Consider the following 17,524-nt stretch of genomic DNA (forward strand, 5'->3'; position numbering starts at 1 on the left):
CTTCATTTTTTTCTTGAAGCCCACACTCCCAAGCAGCACTTTTGAGGATTTGCTCTCCCAGAGGATTCATTACGATGTAAAAGATGGTTATAATAGTCTTACTTTTTTACTTTTTATTTATGCTCGTAACTCTAGCATTGTGAGTAGGAAATGATAATGAAAAATTTCTTTTCTTTGAAATAGGCTTGTCTTAAAAAAAAGAAAAGAACTAGTTATTTTTTTAATATCCCTTACTTTTTTTTTTCCTCCTTCCTTTTTAAAGACAGACTCTTACTATATAGGCCTGACTGGCCTAGAACTTGCTATGTAGATGAATCTGGACTCAAATTCACAGAGATCTGCCTGCATCTGCTTCCCTTCCCAAGTGCTATAGGATTTAAAATTGTGTAGGACCATCCAGCAATTTTCATAGCATATGAATCAGTTTAAAAGACAAGAAATAATTTAAAACTGTGAAGTCACTAATTGGATTTCATAAACATTTGATTCTGATTTAACTTTTTAAAAATTTGCTTGTTTCTGTGTTTTGCGATGGGTCTTATTGTGTAGCCTTACTGGCCTAGTGCTTGCAGTGGAGACTAGGCTGACCTTGAACTAGCTGACCAGAGCTAGCAAGACTCTAAGAGATGAAAAACTCCATTCCAGACCAGAAATCAAATTTACTCCCATCCCTTCTTGGCTCCATGATTTTCTCCCACTGTGGTGAGAGTAATTTTTTAAAAATGCTTCTCAAATGCCAGGGAACACTATAATATAACAAACAAGACAACAACATCAACAAAACTTTTTTTTATAAATACCCAAACTTATCTAACATGTTGGCCTCCCCTCAAGAAAGACAAGTATAGAAAAGGCATTCAACTACAAAGCAAGTGAACATTACTTTTCAGCATTCATTCTAAGCCTCTGTGCTGATCACAGATTACTTGGAAGGAGTGGGAGCAATACAGAGGGAAAGTTATTAAGCCACTAAAATAACAAACTCTGTCATTAACTGACCTTAAAAAAAATATCAAGTCATCGAGGCAGGTGGAGGTGGTGCACACCTTTAATCACAACACTCAGGAAGCAGAGACAAGCAGATCTCTGAGTTCAAGGTAAGCCTTGTCTACAGAGCAAGTACCAGGTCAATCACAGAGAAACCATGTCTCCAAAAAGGAATAGACAGACAGACAAGTCAGTCAGTCAAGGAAATGAATGAGTGGAACTGGGGGCTGGAAAGAGACATTCCTAATGATAAACTGAAGAGCCGGTTGTAGCTCTTCCTGAAGTATTCCTTTTTAAATTAGTTTAATCTAGCCTTCTGTAACTGCTAAGCAAATGTAACCAGAATAGCTGTCTCTAACTCCAAACTGAATATGAACAAGGAGTACCTTAGCCTTGGCCTTAATTATCTCTCCTATAAAGTGGAGTAACACTGAGGTTTCAAAGACATTTTAAAAGCTATAGAATTTTCTTCTAAAGCAAAATTCCATTCAATCTCATAAAGGAGCTGGGGAGATGATTCAGAGGTTAAGAGCACTGGATGCTCTTAAAGAGGACCTAGATTCAATTCCCAGCCACCAATATGGAGGCTTCTAACCTGTAACACTACATCACATGAATTCAACAGTCTCTTCTGGTCTCTGGGGGGCACCAGGCACACGTGATAAACAGACTTATATGCAGATAAAACACCCATATACCCTAAAATAAACTTTAGCAAATAAAAATGATTGTATTCACAGAAATTAAAAGATCAACTTCACGACATTAATTTCTAAACATAATCAATAAGAACAATGGCTACTACTCAAACCCAGTTTTAAGATCCCAAGTGAAAGTAATCATATCATCATAAACCTCGTTTGTAAAATTAAATGAAAACAATGGAAGTTTTGATGAATACAAAACTAGAGACAAGAGGTAAAAGCTTTTACCTCTCAGTATTATTCTCTATTTTTTAAATATTTTTTTAATTTTGTGTTATATGTGTGTGTTTGTGTATGGGTTTGTGCATGTGAGTATAGATGCACACGGAGGCCAAGGATTTATGGTGTTGGATCCCAGGAAGCTACAGTTACGGTGGGTGTGAGCTGCCTAATACTAGTCCTGGGAACTGAATGAAGGTTCCCTGAAGACTGGTAGACATACTTACCAATGGAGGAATTTTTTCAGTCCCACTGTACTAAACTACATTTTGAGATAACCTAGGTCCAAAAGAACTGCAAAATGAATCCTACATCTTTTAAATAGACCTTACTCCATAATATTATTTAATTAAAGAAGGAAAGGGTTTTATCTTCTGTTCATAAGAAAATTAAACTGACAGCCAAGTATCTAATGGCCTTCCAATTTCGTTAAAGTTAGAAATCAGGTATTAATTCTAATGATTATTTATTCCCTTTAAAAGTTAGAACTAGCCAGGCATTGATGGCGCATGCCTTTAATCCCAGCACTCGGGAGGCAGAGGCAGGCAGATCTCGGTTCTCTGTGAGTTTGAGGCCAGCCTGGTCTACAGAGCAAGTTCCAGGACAGGCTCCAAAGCAAACAGAGAAACCCTGTCTCGAAGCACACGTGCGCACGCACACACACACACACACCTACCTACCTACTTATACCTTCTCACTAAGTCTGTTTTCTGTATTTTTGTCTAATTTATTGATCTAAATTTTTTTTTGTAAATACTTTATTCTTTAGTTTGTATATGCTGAATAGTGGTCTTAAAGATAAGTGTTATTTGCATTGTGGAAACACAGTGGACTAAATATAGCCAGAGAGAAAACAGGACACAAGGGTAACCAAGAGTGTGGTTGTATAAAAAGGAAGACATCCTGTTTATTGGAGTAGGAAAAACCTCCACAGGAGTTTGTAAATGATGCTTTCAAGTTTACTGTTTCTGACATATTTGAGTAGACTTAGTAGTTTTAAGTCATTGTAGCTAAGAGCCCAGTTGCCGTCTGGGCATAGGACATAGTCAAGTGTAGTTGAAGGAGCAATTTGAACAAAGTTCAGGTAAATCAGTGATTAAAGGAATTAATAGCAAGGTCCAAAAGTAAAGGAATGGATTGGTGCCAGTGAGCAAATGTCAAGGCAGAGGTCAGTTATGAATGTCAGATCAGCCATTAGACATAGTGAGGTATGAAAGCCAAGGGTAGCTGGACATGGTGGCATGTGTACTTACTATTCCAGTACTTAGGAGACCAAGGCCAACCTGAGCTACATAGTGAGAGGTGTCCTTTAAACAACATCAAAAGGCTGGAGGGATTGATTCCTCATCCCTGTTTGCTGCTTTTGCAGGGGGACCCAAGTTCAGTTTCTAGCACTCAGATCTGATGGCTCACAACTGCGCATTAAGTAACTCCAACTCCAGGGGATCTAGTATCCTCTTCTGGCCCCCATGGGTACCCACTGGCACTTAGGCATTTGTATATAAAAATAAACTCTTTGAAAGTTAAAATGCAACGCTGATAATAGGTATCCCAGTGATTTGAAAGACTCATAAGATAGAGCTTCTATCCCAGCATTGTAGCCTGCTATGTAATACTTTGTTGTTGTTTCCAGATCCAACCATTTTATAAGATATTTAAAAAATGGTAATTACTTCACTTTACAATTCTACAAAATTTGAGAAGCGTATAGTGTAATCATGATTAAGATATTTTATTCTCCCTTTGGGAGTTAGCTCCCCTTTTCCAAGGCCCTAGTAATTACTGATGTTTCCTGTTTCTTAGAATTTTGCCTTTTTTAGATTGGTATGTAATAGGACTCATATAGTACCTGGTCTTTAATTGGCCTTTTTTTTTTTTTTAAATTTAGCATGATGCTTGTGAGATTCATCCATGTTGCTGACACAGCTTTGTTCCATCCTATGGATTTCCCACAGGAAGTGGAAAACAGATGACCATTGAAGGCTATGAGAGTTGTTGCTATTCGGTCATCAGATCCCGTTCTTTTAGGCTTAGACCAGATAATGATAAATATTGAGATTGGGAAAAAAAAAAAACCCTAATAGTCATATTAAAACTACTAATAGTCATAGCTGAAAAAGCCACCTTTTTCAGTGGGTTACATATTAAAGACGGGTGAGCTGTGTATCTCTTAGACATTCAGAATGATACAGAAAAACTATATTCAATTGTAAAAAATTCTGAAAGAATTAAATTAGGGCACTGATTAAGTAAAAGTACTTAAGATACTTTTATATATCTGTAACATTTAGAAAAGTCATTTATTAAATTGATATGGTAATTAGTATTTTAAAATCTATTAGTATAGAAATAAATTACTAGCTGTCCCTCGAGACATTATTTACTTAATTTGATAATTAATGTAATGAAATCTGCATTTTTTCCAGAAAGATGTTCCAGGAACCTAAGTTGGCAGTGGGATAATTGTTTATAAATATCATTCATTCAGCCAGGCAAGCAGGCTGTTTTTGGGTGCCTACTGTGCTTGATCATTAGTAGTCGCTATTGTGGCTGAAAGGAGTAGCTTTGGTGCTTAAAGTAAACACTTTTGACAGAAAGATGATATTGCTTATTACACTGAAGCAGTGGGACTAAACCAGGTTCAAGCTGGCAAGTATGATTGCTTCTTATGTGGGAATGCAGATTGCAGGAGCATCCTAAGATGCTGTGGGGAAGACGAAATGACCATATAGAAACTGGGATTGAGAAAGAAAAGATTAGGATATCAGGGTTGGAAACTTGAAATGGATGGGCATCTAGAGCTAAGGAAGATCAGGGACCGAGCATATGCTTGGCAATGGGAGTCATTCTCTCTGGAATATAAAGTTGTTACTATTTTTACCTAATCAGATAATAACATTCTCCTTTCTTTCTAACCTCCCTCCCTCCCTCCCTTCCTGTCCCTCTCTACACCTCCCTCCTTTTCACTCCCTCCCTTTTCTTCCCTACCTTCTTCCCTCTTCCTCTTTCTTTCTTCCCTCCCTCCCTTCTTCCCTCCCTCTCTCCCTCTGTACCCCCCTCTCCCTCTGTCTCTTCCTCTTCCACCTCACCTCATCCTTTTTGTCCTCGTCTTTCTTCTTCTTTTTGGTTTTTAGAGACAGGGTTTCTTTGTGTAGCCTTTGGCTGTCTTGGAACTACCTCTGTAGACCAGACTGGCCTATAACTCACAGAGATCTGACTGCCTTTGCTTCCAGAGTGCTGGTATTAAAGGGATGTACTAATAACATTTTTATTAAGAATATTTTCAACCTGAAGTTTGTTAAAGAAAGGAGGGTACTTTGAATTGATATAAGATGCATTTTATATAAGGTAACACATACTTTATGATGAGAATAAAGTTATTTTAATTATTTATTGATCTTTGAGATGTCTGTCTTTCTATTTTTGTTGTTGCTGTTGCTTGTTTGAGACAGGTGCTCACTATTCCTCAAACTGGTTCAGAGCTAAGAGCAATCCTCCTGCTTCAGACTCTCCCAGGTACTAGAATTATAAGCATGAGCCACTATATTTGACTGTTTTAGTTTTGAAAAGAAATACTCATTTGCCTGGTGTTTATGGATTGTTTAAGTGCTGTAAAGTTTTTATTTGGGTATTACAGATTTTTTTTCTCTTTGGAATTAGCATTCATTTTAGTACATCTTGAAGTTTATAATATTGACTTTTGGAAAATGTAGTTAGTGAAAGTTGTGGAATTATAGTTTGTGGTATTTGTGACTATAGAGACTAAGCTATTGTGTTCTTTTTCTTGGTGGAGGGTGCATGATGTGTGAGTGTTTTTACTGTATAAATCTTATTGACAGGACTTGATGCATACATTACATATTACTTAGTAGAGCCCAGAGCTCTTTTGCATGTCTAATCTTGATTCCAGATGAAACCTGGTCAAACCTGACTTGGGGCGATGATCTTTGTGTTCTTCCTAGGTTTTCTCATGTAAGGAAGCTTGTAGAAATGGAGTTATCAAGCACGAGTGTGCGTGCTTTCTCACAGGGTCTTTCTGCCATCAATTGTTATTATCAAGTCATGTTCTATTGCATGGTACATTTGTTTGTTGGTAGACAAGACAATTTTGGGTCTTTTTAGTTAAAAGGAATTTGTATACATGTTTTCTTTGAGTCTTTTTGACTACTGAGTGTGGATTATTGGCTCACAGGATAAGTGGGAGATTATAAGAAACTTCTCATCTTTTTTCCAGGTGGCTATGCTAGTTTGCTTTTTTTCATAGGAATGCCACGGACTTCCCACTGGTAGTTCATCATTAGCAATGTTTTTAACTTTGAGTGCAAAGCAGTGTCTCAACATAATTTTATTTGCCTAGTCCTAATCACTTTGGTTTTTAAAAAGCACATTTTCATGACCATTTGTATATCTTTTCTGAAGGCTCTTTTAAATCTTTAAAAAAAAATGTTGACATCATCATTACTGAGAATGTATATGCGTGTACTCTTTAAGGAAGTCTTTTGGTAGACTTATGTTGTGAAAATACTTTCTCAGACTGAGGTTTGCCTTTTTATTTTTATAATTATGCTTTAAAAAGAGGAGTCATGTTAAATGTAAATGAAATAAAATTTATTTTATTTTAAAATTTACTATTTTTTACTCCTTGCTTATATTTGTGTATTGGGCAGGTAGTTAACTAGTACATAAAGAATTTCTTTTGTTTCTTCTATTAGTTTGATGCTTTACGTTTATGTTCATGATTGTCTTTTTTAATTGTTCTTTTATGAAATGTTCTTTTTTTTTTTTTTTTAATTGATTTTTGTGTGTTTGTGTGTGATGCTGGGCCAAGGCATTGAATATGTGTGGCAAACACATTATTACTTCATTTTATGTTTTAGCACGCACATAGTACAGCTCACTACCTGTAATTTTAGTACTAGGGTATCTGACAACCTCTTCTGGTCTCTGTGAGCCTGCAAGCACATGGTGCATACATGTACACACATACATTGGCACATGTACTTGAACTAGAATAAAACTCTTAGGAAGAACCTTGGTTCTTCCTAAGCATATCCTAAAGGAGAGCTAGAACTCAATTAGAAATCAGGTGACAGGAATTCTTTCCAGGCAATACCTTGTTTTTTGACAGTGACTTGACTTTGCCATGCGTAACCAGTATTAGATTATAGGATTCTGATTCCTTTTTCCCTGTCTCAGTTACTGTTTTATTGCTGCGACGGATCATGATGACTCAAATTCTTACTAAAAGAAGGCATTTAATTGGGGGCTTGCCCATGATCATCATGCAGGAAGTAGACAGACATGGCATTGGAGCAGTAGCTGAGAGCTTCACATCCTGATACTCTGTGAAACTTCAAAGCCCATCCCCAGTGACATACTCCAGCAAATCCACACTCCACCTAGAAGGGCAACCTGGTAACCCTTCCTAAACATGAGCTTGTGGGGGCTGTTCTCATTCAAACTACCACACCCCCTTGCAAATAACACCTTTTAAAAACATTTAAATATGATTATATACCATTACCTTTTGTTTTGGATCAAATAACCCAGTAGTTTCAGAATGTTTGTAAAACTGTTCTTTTAACTCCCCACTACTGAACTCCAGGACATTTTCATTTCACAAAAAGGAACACTGTTTCTACTAATGGTTTTCTTCCCAGTTCTCTCTTCAGGCTCCTGGCAACTATTTTCTGTATTTATGAGTTTTCTTAATCTGAATAGATCAAACAAAATATTTCAAGGTTGTTTTCTGTTGTTTCTCCATTATTTTGTAAAATGTTTATAAAATATAATGGTAAAAATTGTATAACTATAAATAAAAGTTTATGGTAATTGTAATACTAGTTTTCTGGATACATTTGGAAGTAGAGTTGTGGTAATTATTCATAATCTGACCATATCAGGGATTTGAATAAATGTTACGGATTAATATATGATCTTAATGCAACGTATGACCACCCAAATATTAAAGTATGTTTCTTAGAAATCAACTCAGTATATTACTTAGAAAAATCTGGTTAGCTTACCTAGAAAGATGAGAAGCAATGTTGTTATAACTGAATTAAAATTTGAAGTTGACTCAGTTACTGCTAAATCAAGTAGAAGGAACAAATGAAATAATTTAGGAGACATACATTTCAAAACAACTATATTCATTTATATGTATTTTCACTGTTGATATAGCAGATATATGAGGCTCTGATTTCAGTCTCAAAAAAGCAGTGTTCCCATTTAGTAGTTAAGATAAAATACATTCAAGTAATTATGAGCATATAAAGGTTTTCAATAAGTTGGGAAATAGATGAAGAAAACAAATAGAAAATGTAGAGCTGAGAAATAAATGAATATCTAAATGAAAAAAAAAGTTCATTGGCTGGTACATTGGAAATAGCAGAAGAGTAAGTTGATGTGTCAGGAATGTCTGAAAATTAGAAATGTGTCCAAAAGCAGTGCTTCAAAAGGAAAAGTTAAAAGTCAAAAACCTTGAAACAAAAGGAGAAAGAAGTACACAAACTCACAATTACTGCCAAGGAATTCAGTGGATTTTTGAGCAAGTAATTAATTAACGAGGCAGAAAAGCAGCTAAGAATCTGAACAGCATACCTGTCAATGTCAGGAATAATTTCTTTACTATGCATATGGGAATGCTCACAAAGGTAGGCCATATAAGAAGCCAAATTTCTTAAGTGAGAACACTTTCAGAGAAACAAGTAACAAAATGAAATTAGAAACCAAACATTTCTAAAATCTCTCTGATAACCAGAGCAGAACTGACAGAAGATATTAGAAAAATATTTTGGACTGAATGATAACAGAACTGATTGTTTTGGATCTTAGCCAAGGCAGTTATTTTGAAAGAAGCTATAACTTTAATTGAGGAAAAATGATGATCTGAAACTTTTTACCTGCTCAGGTACTGTAAAAAAAAAACATCAGGAAGAAAGAAACAGAATGGGGCTGGCAAGATAGCTTAGCAGGCCTTGGTACTTGTCACCAAGCCTTGTAACATTTTCCCACATGATGGAAGGAGAGACCCAACTCCCACCAGTTAGTTATCCCTCTCCCAATAAAAGTAGATGTAAAAATAAAATTTGAAACAGTAAAATAATTCTTGAGTCAGGCCTGGTGGTGCAGGCCTATGATCCCTGAGGCAAGAGGATTGCAAGCTCAAAGCCAGCCTGGACAACACAGGTGAATCTGGATCTGTAATAATAATAATAATAATGAAGAAGAAATGACAAAGAAAAAGCAGTGACATTAGAAGCTGAAACTTAAGGAGAAAGCAATACCAGCCCTACACATTTTTACATATATGTGTGTAAAAATACACACAAATATATACACATGGGAAGAAGAAGAAGTTTTCAGCTTACTTCGTGAGGTCAGCCTTACTGTGGAGAGTAAAGTTGGGCAGAGAAGAGACAAAGAAAAACTGGAGACTGATATTCATGAACACAGACCCAAATAAATCCTTAACCAAAAGTTTGCTGTTTGAAATTTTTGATGTATAGAAGGGAGGAAACTGTGACCAGTGAGATTTGTCCCATTGATATAATAAAGGTTAAAATTAGAAACTCGGTTGATGTGATTCACTGTACAAGTAAGAGGGAGCTGAAAAATCTTATTTTAGTTACAGAAAAAAAAATAATTGGATAACACTTAATATTCCACAAACTAGGATTTTTAAAATTAAAAGTATATATGTAAACTATAGTGTGTCTTGTTAAACAAGATGTTAAATAACTTCACTCTGAGATTAAAAATAGTGAAGGATGCTTGCTTGAATCCACCTACTACTTTCATTCAATAGCTGATAGTAGGAAAGAAAAAGAAATTAAAAACATTGAAATTTAAAATGTAGAAAATCTCAAAGACTCTAAAAGTAACTGAACAAACAGGAGTTTAGCTTGGTCATGAGATGCAGGGCATAGGGCAGTATAATCTCTGGACTAGCAAGCATTAGAAGATTTAATGCATTTCACTTAACAGTAGCACTCACAGTTATTAACAGGTAGATGCAGATCTGCTTACTGAAAACATTACCATGAGATATAGAGAAATCCTATACAAATGGAAAGATAGCAGCATGTTTGCAGAGAAGAAGACTTGATGCTGTTGATTATGTATGGTTATGTAATACTTTTGTTTTTAAAGTCATGTCAGGTTTATAGAAATTGTCAAGCTGGCTCACATGTTTTTATGGACAGAAGACCTGGAAAAAAAAAAAAAAAAACTCTAAAGTTTTAGGGTTATGTATTACTTGATTTCAGAATTTCATGCAGCTATAAAAATCAAAATGTGGCATTAGAACATAGTCTAGATGAAGTCAACAGATGGAATGCAAAAACAGATTCATGTATACAGTCAGCCCACTTTTGACACAGATATTAATGTATTCAGTTGATGTGATAACAGTCTTCTCAAGACTGTCCAGTATATCATGGTGGAAAAAAATACTGACCCTTACCCTTAGTTACATTGAGGATTAAGTGAAACAGAGACCTAAGTTGACATTGAAAGTATAAGACTTTTAGAAGAAAACATTGCAGAGAATAATTCTCATTTTGGAAAAGGCTGATGCTTTCTTTTGAAAGAAATTTTATAAAACTAGGCTTTATTGAAGTAAACCCTCTTTGATCCATATAAAGTACCTTTATGCAAACATTGATTGGAAAATATCCACAGTACATACATCCAACAAAGGATTTGTTATTTAGACTATGAAAAATTTATAACACAAATCACTGAGAAACTGACCAAAAAAAAAAAAAAAAAGCTTCGTTGCCATTCATCAGGAGTCTATGTCTAGAGCCACAGAGACATAACTAGATAGCTTGGACAGAAAAGCACATGTTGTAAGACTGCAACAGTGGGACTCTCATATATTACTGAGAAGAGTAGAAAGTAGCCTAACGGCTTGAGTCCATTTATACAAAATTCTAGTGTATCTGGTGTATAACAACAGGAAGCAGCCTTCTGGTTGTATGTGATGGGGGTGGTGGGCAAAGGAAGATAACTTGCTGCACTACACAGAAGCTTTTGAGGGTAATGGAATATTCTTCAGCTTTGATTTTAATGTTAGTTACAGGGCATGTACATTATCAAGATTTGATTATTTGCTTAAAATGAGTGGATTTTGTTTTTTTGTTAAAACATACTTCAGGGGAGTTGGTTAAAAAAACAAAAACCTGGGTTGGTGAGATGTCTTCATCACATAAAAGTGCTCATAACAGACTGTTCCATTGTTTATCTCTTATGTAGTATTTTATATACAAGAACTGTTAAAACATTTTGGTTTTGTATTTTAGGTAGGTTTGCTTATTTTTGCTTTGTGTGTATGGGTGTTTTACCTGTATGTATGTATGTGTACCATGTGTGTGCAGTACCCATGGAGTCCAGAAGAGGGTGTCAGATTTTCTGGAACTGGTGTTACGGATGGTTATTAGCTATCATGTGGTTGCTGAGCTTGGGTTCTCTGCAAGAGCAACAAATGCTCTTAAGCACTGGGCCACCTCATTATCCCCTGCTTTTTGTATTTATATTCAAATGTTTATAATGATGTGTAAATCTACAGTTTGTACATTGAGAGATTTCCCCAGATTAATACATATAATTATCATTTTCACAAACACTGTTTTGTTATTTTAAGTTTATACAACTCAATAATTTTTCCTACTTAGATTTTGAAGTACTAAGCTGATCACTATTCATACATTCATGTAAATTGTTGTGGTTAAACTTGGATTTGTGAGATTCTAGAGCGGAGAAACTATCATGCTAATGCATTACTTTTGGGGGGGTCTAGGATATCATGTTTTTAATCATTGTAAGGTTCCAATTAGGTATTAGTTTATGCTTTCTGGAACATCCATGTTTTACATGGTTCTTGTCACATATCAGATCCTGTAAACTCATTAATTGAAAAGCAGTAGCCACTTGAAAGATTAGCATAGAGGCATGAGTTGGCAGTATCTGGAGAATGAGACCATTGCTAAGCTCAAGTGTCTGAATATACTAGCACCTGAGCATGCTATCATAGCCCTCTACACTGAAATCTTGGTCTAGTTTGTTGAATAATATTTTCTCTTTTTATTTCAGTATAGATTTACTTTGAGTACTTGGCTTTGTGTCTTATCTTGCTCCTGGCACTGTGATCATTACAGTAACGAGTAAAGTAACTCTTGTCCTTTACTCCTTAAGTAACTCTTGTCCTTAAGGAGTTAAGAGCCTAGATGAAACTAAAATAACTAATGTAAAATATAGTCAGTGGTCTAAACAGATTTAAAAAACATACAGGACTGTTAAAAAGAGAGAGAATGGTAAATTTGTGGGTATGTATGGCAGGAAGAACAAGATTTCCTATTTTTTTTTTTTAAGATTTATTTATTTATTATACATACAGTGTTCTGCCTTTACACCAGAAGTAGGCACCAGATCTCGTTATAGATGGTTGTAAGCCACCATGTAGTTGTTGGGAATTGAACTCCGGACCTCTTGAAGAGCAGCCAGTACTCTTAACCTCTGAGCCATCTCTCCAGCCCCCTTGATTAGTGTTTAGAATAAATTTGGAGGTGGAATTTGGGTTGGTTAAGTGGTAGGATGGATATTATAGTTAGTGCAACCGCTCTTGAGGTTAGAGTGCAGTTATGTGAAACATGTTGTGTCTACAGGACTGATTTGGGCTGCAGATACAGCTCATTTAGTAGATTGCTTGCCTAATGTGCACGAAGTCCTGGGTTTGCAGCAGGCAAAATTCCATACCTGGTACACACATAAAAGTGGAAGGAGAGAACTAACTCCATAGAGTTGTCCTCTGATCTGGATGTCCCATGGCACACATCGACATGCTATATGTACAGTAATGTCTGGCTGATGTGTGAGCTTGAGAGAGCTGTTTCTCCTTTATAGTTTAGTGCTGCAGAACAAGCAGCCAAAGAAGATAAATGAAATGCCGAAAGCAAGACTAAGCCTGAGTAGTATTACTTCAGTTAATCATGTGTAAGTCTACTGTGTTAGGGTTACTATTGCTGTGATGAAAACTTGGTCCTCCCACATCAATTGCTAATTAAGAAAATGTGCCTACCGGCCTGCCTCAGCCCTATCTTATGGAGGCATTTTATGAATCAAGATTCCCTCCGCTCAGATGATTCTAGTTTGTGTCATGTTGGCTAGCCAGCACGCTGAGATACACAGTGTTCCCATTTCTGAACCACATCTGTCTCACCTTTTCCCTTTCTTACTCCGCTTCTACCAGATGGATATGTATGCACACACAAGGAACTCACAAGGAACTAAGAATCAAGGGTCAGCAATATTTCTCTGAGCTGTGGTCCCCTCACCTATATAATGTACAGATTACATGATTTGTGTAGTATTCTTGAGTGTCTGAAGCATAGTGAGTGCTCAGTAATATTTGTGAATGAATAAGGGGAAAACTATTAAAGAATATAGTGAAAATAAATTGTGACAGAATAAGCAATAAAAGATTTGTGTGTGGATCTCAGGGTGCCCTTATGTAGATAGAATGCATTAAAGTAGTTGTTTATAAAGTTTTCTTCTTATATTTAGATTTGTGGGGTCCCAGGCTGTAGAGATTATCTTCAACTGTAAAATACTTTTAGGTGTAAATCTTTATATAATGTAACCATTACTAAGACTCAATTACAGGTACTGGGTAGATAGCTAGGAGGTGGTAGTGCTTGAGCTGCAAGTGTGAGGGTCTGAGTTCAAATTCTACTCATCACATAAAATGCTGGGTATGGTTGCGTGTTCTTGTAACCCCACCATTGAGGGATAGTGATGGGCAGCTCTGGAGTGCTCACAGCCAGCCAGGCTACTTACCCATGTGAAATAGTGAGCTTCTGGGTCAGTGAGAGGCCTGTCTCAAATCAATAACATAGAGGAGATATCTGAGGTTGTGCTCTGGCCACAGTGTGTGTGCTTGGGAACGCACAACCACACATTCAAAGCACCCCATCACCTCCACCATACATAGTTCTTAAATTAAAAATTATAAAGTAAGAATGAGTCACATAGTAAAAACTCATTTGCCTGTTGGTTTCTTCTTGATTCAGTCATGGCAAGAACCCTTGGACTGAGATCTGCAGCTGTGGTCTCTTCTCTAGTAACTCAGCTGTGAACATCCCTTTCCTCAGTTTTAAATTAGAGTTGTTGGGCGGTATAGTGCATACCCATAATCACAACTGTTCGTGAAGCTGAAGAAGCAAGCGTACTGCAAGGATGAGGTCCACTTGGGTAACTTGATGAGATCCTGTTGTTTCAAGATAACTGTGAAAATGGTCTTGGGTGTAGCTAGCAGGAGGGAAATTTTGCTGGCAGGTGTGAGGCCTGGACTCAGCCACTGGGACCACCAATACAAATGAGCAGCTTCATTTCTTCCCATGTTTTCATCTGTTGTTACATTTGCAAAATGTTTGGTTTTGGAGAAGATTATAAATACTTCTTTAAATGTTTAAAGGTTTATTGAATTATACAATTAATATTTATTTATTTATCTTTAGGGTTCTTACTGGGCAATAGACACCAATCCGAAGGAAGATACACTGCCTACTCGGTCAAAGAAGAGGGCACGATCTGTTGAACGGGTAAAGCTCCTTATGATTCATGATTGTTAAGCATATCAGAAATGTCCAGTAGATCAGGTGTGACCACAAGCAAAGTAAGGTTTTGTTTTATACTGTTGTGTATTTTCAGACCCATTTTGTTTGATCTTCACCTTTGAGCAAGGGAGGCAGCTTAGGAATTGCTAAGGAATTGTCTATTAGGACACAAACACCTGCTATGTGAGACTCACACTCCAGGCATCTGGTAGCCTTGCTCTGCACCTCCAATACTGAGGATTGATTTTAAATATAACAGCCACTTCACAGATGTGTTTCCTGGTTACATTGTTTTCTCCCATGTCCTCACAGTTTTCCTTACTTTCATCCATATAGTAGTCACTTGTGTACAATCAGTGTTCCTGTGTTGGTAGGAATCCATGGTTAAAGCTAATTTCCAAGCATGAAAGAAAAGACTTTTGTCTAATATTTCAGTTACGTGTATAATATGTATAGTCAACACTTCAGCTGCCACCACCATATGTTGACTGCATCTTAATTTTCCTCGCTCTTTCTACAGTTGCACTATTTCAGCTAAACATCCATACTCATCCTCTTTGCTGTTGAACTTGCTTTGGATGTTAACTACTTAGTAAAGCCTTTTCCTTGTGTTTGTATTTGTGCTGGTGTAGAATTTTTTTTATAAAGTTCTTTTATAAAATCACACATACTTTATAGTAATTTTTCCTCCATTTTTCTCCTTCACTGGACTAATCTCCCCCTAAAGACAAAGAAAAGTATTCAAGTCTCTAACATTAGTGTGTCATAAAGTCTGTAATGGATACTAGATGTTTTCAGAGTAGATCAGGAAGAAAACATGTAGTGTGTTGTGAAATAAATATGATATGACTACCTATTGCTGGTAAAGGAATATCATTTCTTAGCCTCAGAGATAAGGACCAAGGCTGTATATAGTGAGACTGTCTTAAAAAAAGAATCAGGACCTCAGATTAGGTTTGAATCAGGGCCACATGAGGCATGGCCACAGAAGAACAAGGTATTGGACAACTTAAAATTAAATGTGAATTTTGGGGCCTCAGTTCATTTCTTAAATGAACCAGGGTTTAAGAAGATAGGTTTATTATCTGGGTATGTGTAATAATACAAAGCATTTAATATCTGTTGGCAGAAGTTTGAAGGAAGGGGAAAATGTGTTCACAGTGTTTAGCCTATGACATTATCAAGCAGTTTGGATAATTAAGGTGAAGAAGCTGAGAAGTTGTGGTTGTTTCCTGTTTATCTCTTTGGAAGTTACTGGAGTTTAAGTTTATTTTTGGAAGTGGCAATTGGTAATAGGGTTGGCAACTTTGTACACTTTTTGGATGATAGTTCTCTCTTTTACTCTGTCATTCTTAGAGAAACTTTGCTTACTTTTAAGAGTCCCAGACTTCCCCCAGACTGTTGACAATTGTAATGTTATAGTCCAAAGACATAGAAGATTCAAGGTGTTCAAGAAGCAGGTGCTCTTGAATGTGAAATTTAGACATGATACTTGGTAAATTCAATTTTCTACCATGTGCTTCTTAATCTTCATTTTTAAAATAAAAGTGGGAAAGTTTCAAAAGCAAGGCACCCACATGGACTGCATTTTCTCAGTACTGCTGATGTTTATTTTGGCCAGGTTGTCTGTTGGCAGTGTGGGAAAGAAACCTCTGTGAAGAGATGAGCTGAGAACAGGGTTCATGCGATCAGGGGCAGTTTAATAAACACTCTGAAAGAGAATGTTCTTTGAAGCCTTGATAACTTCCTGCCCTGAAAAACCAATGTGACTGTATTTTTAATATCTTAGGGGCTGTGTATAGTATGTGTTAGTATTCAGGCAACTGTACTGGCCTGTTGTTTGGGGTTCTGACAGAATATGCCCTCAGCTGCAGCTCTATGTTTCCTTTTAAAAGGGCTCTGCCCACCTCCAATCTTTCTCTCTGCTTCTCTGCCTGTCTTCTGTCTCCCCCACCCCACCCCTTTCCTCCACTGCTCCTGTCCCCTGAGGCTGTTCTCCCCTCCCCCCTTCCCATTTACTTTCCCTCAGCTTAAAAAAAAAAAAAAAAAAAAAAAAAAACCCCTCCACCCAAGTTCTGTCTTAGGGCGTCTTTCTCTCAAGTGCTTTGTTTGTTTGTTTGTTTGTTTGTTTTTCGAGACAGGGTTTCTCTGTGGGTTTGGAGGCTTTCCTGGAACTAGCTCTTTGTAGACCAGGTTGGCCTTGAACTCAGAAATCTCTCTGCCTCTGCTTCTGCCTCCCTAGTGCTGGGACTAAAGGCGTATGCCACCATTGCCTAGCAGCAAGTGTTGCTTGCTTGCTTGCTTGCTTGCTATCTATCTATCTATCTATCTATCTATCTATCTATCTATCTATCTATCTATCTTGGAGTAGAGTAGGTGTAATCTCAAAAGCTGTTGGAGTCAAACTCTGCATGCTACATTTTCTCAGAAAAACAAACAAGCAAACAATTTTTATCTCAGGGTTATTACTTCACTGGGGAAGGAAAACAGAATGTTATTATTATAATTTTTTATTTTTTTTAAATTTATTTTATATAACCAAGTCCACTTAAATGAAAACAAACATTTAGACAATATTTGGGAATTTGGGCGTTGTTCTTTCCAAACTACTTCCTGCTGGTAAGGGGTGCTGTCATGGAGGATTCTAAGAAGATACAGAAATACTGGCTGTTGTCTGTAAGGCTGCTTTGTCCAGCTGTTTTGAATGTAGGATCACCTGGTACTCTGTTTCAGGTGGTCTGGCTTGATCAAACCACATTAGTCTGGAAGGAATCCACAGCTTTTCATTTTCTGTGGGAACAAAAATAGAAATCCTTTTCCCCAGTAACTTGTCCTTGAACTTAAATTTTGGAGTCAAAGCATTTTTTTAATTTAATTTATTATTTTACATGTCAATCCCAGTTTCCTCTCCCTTCCCTCCCTCCCTCCCTCCTTCCCCAAGTGCTGCTTTTTAAACTTACAACAGTATGTACTGTTTTTCATCAGAGGGTTTTG

General features: G+C 36.7%; 1 protein-coding gene across 3 annotated transcripts in view; it reads left to right on the forward strand.

The window, feature by feature from the left end:
• Positions 1-17,524, forward strand: part of Foxj3 (forkhead box J3) — a 94,381-nt gene that overhangs the window by 49,500 nt on the left and 27,357 nt on the right. For all 3 annotated transcript variants that reach the window (XM_051188655.1, XM_051188657.1, XM_051188656.1), the window contains exon 5: positions 14,432-14,515. In XM_051188655.1, coding sequence (XP_051044612.1) covers positions 14,432-14,515 — 84 coding nt within the window. The remainder of the gene's footprint in view (positions 1-14,431; positions 14,516-17,524) is intronic.

This window comes from Phodopus roborovskii, unplaced genomic scaffold (genome assembly GCF_943737965.1).
Source record: "Phodopus roborovskii unplaced genomic scaffold, PHOROB, whole genome shotgun sequence".
Taxonomy (NCBI): Eukaryota; Metazoa; Chordata; class Mammalia; order Rodentia; family Cricetidae; genus Phodopus; species Phodopus roborovskii.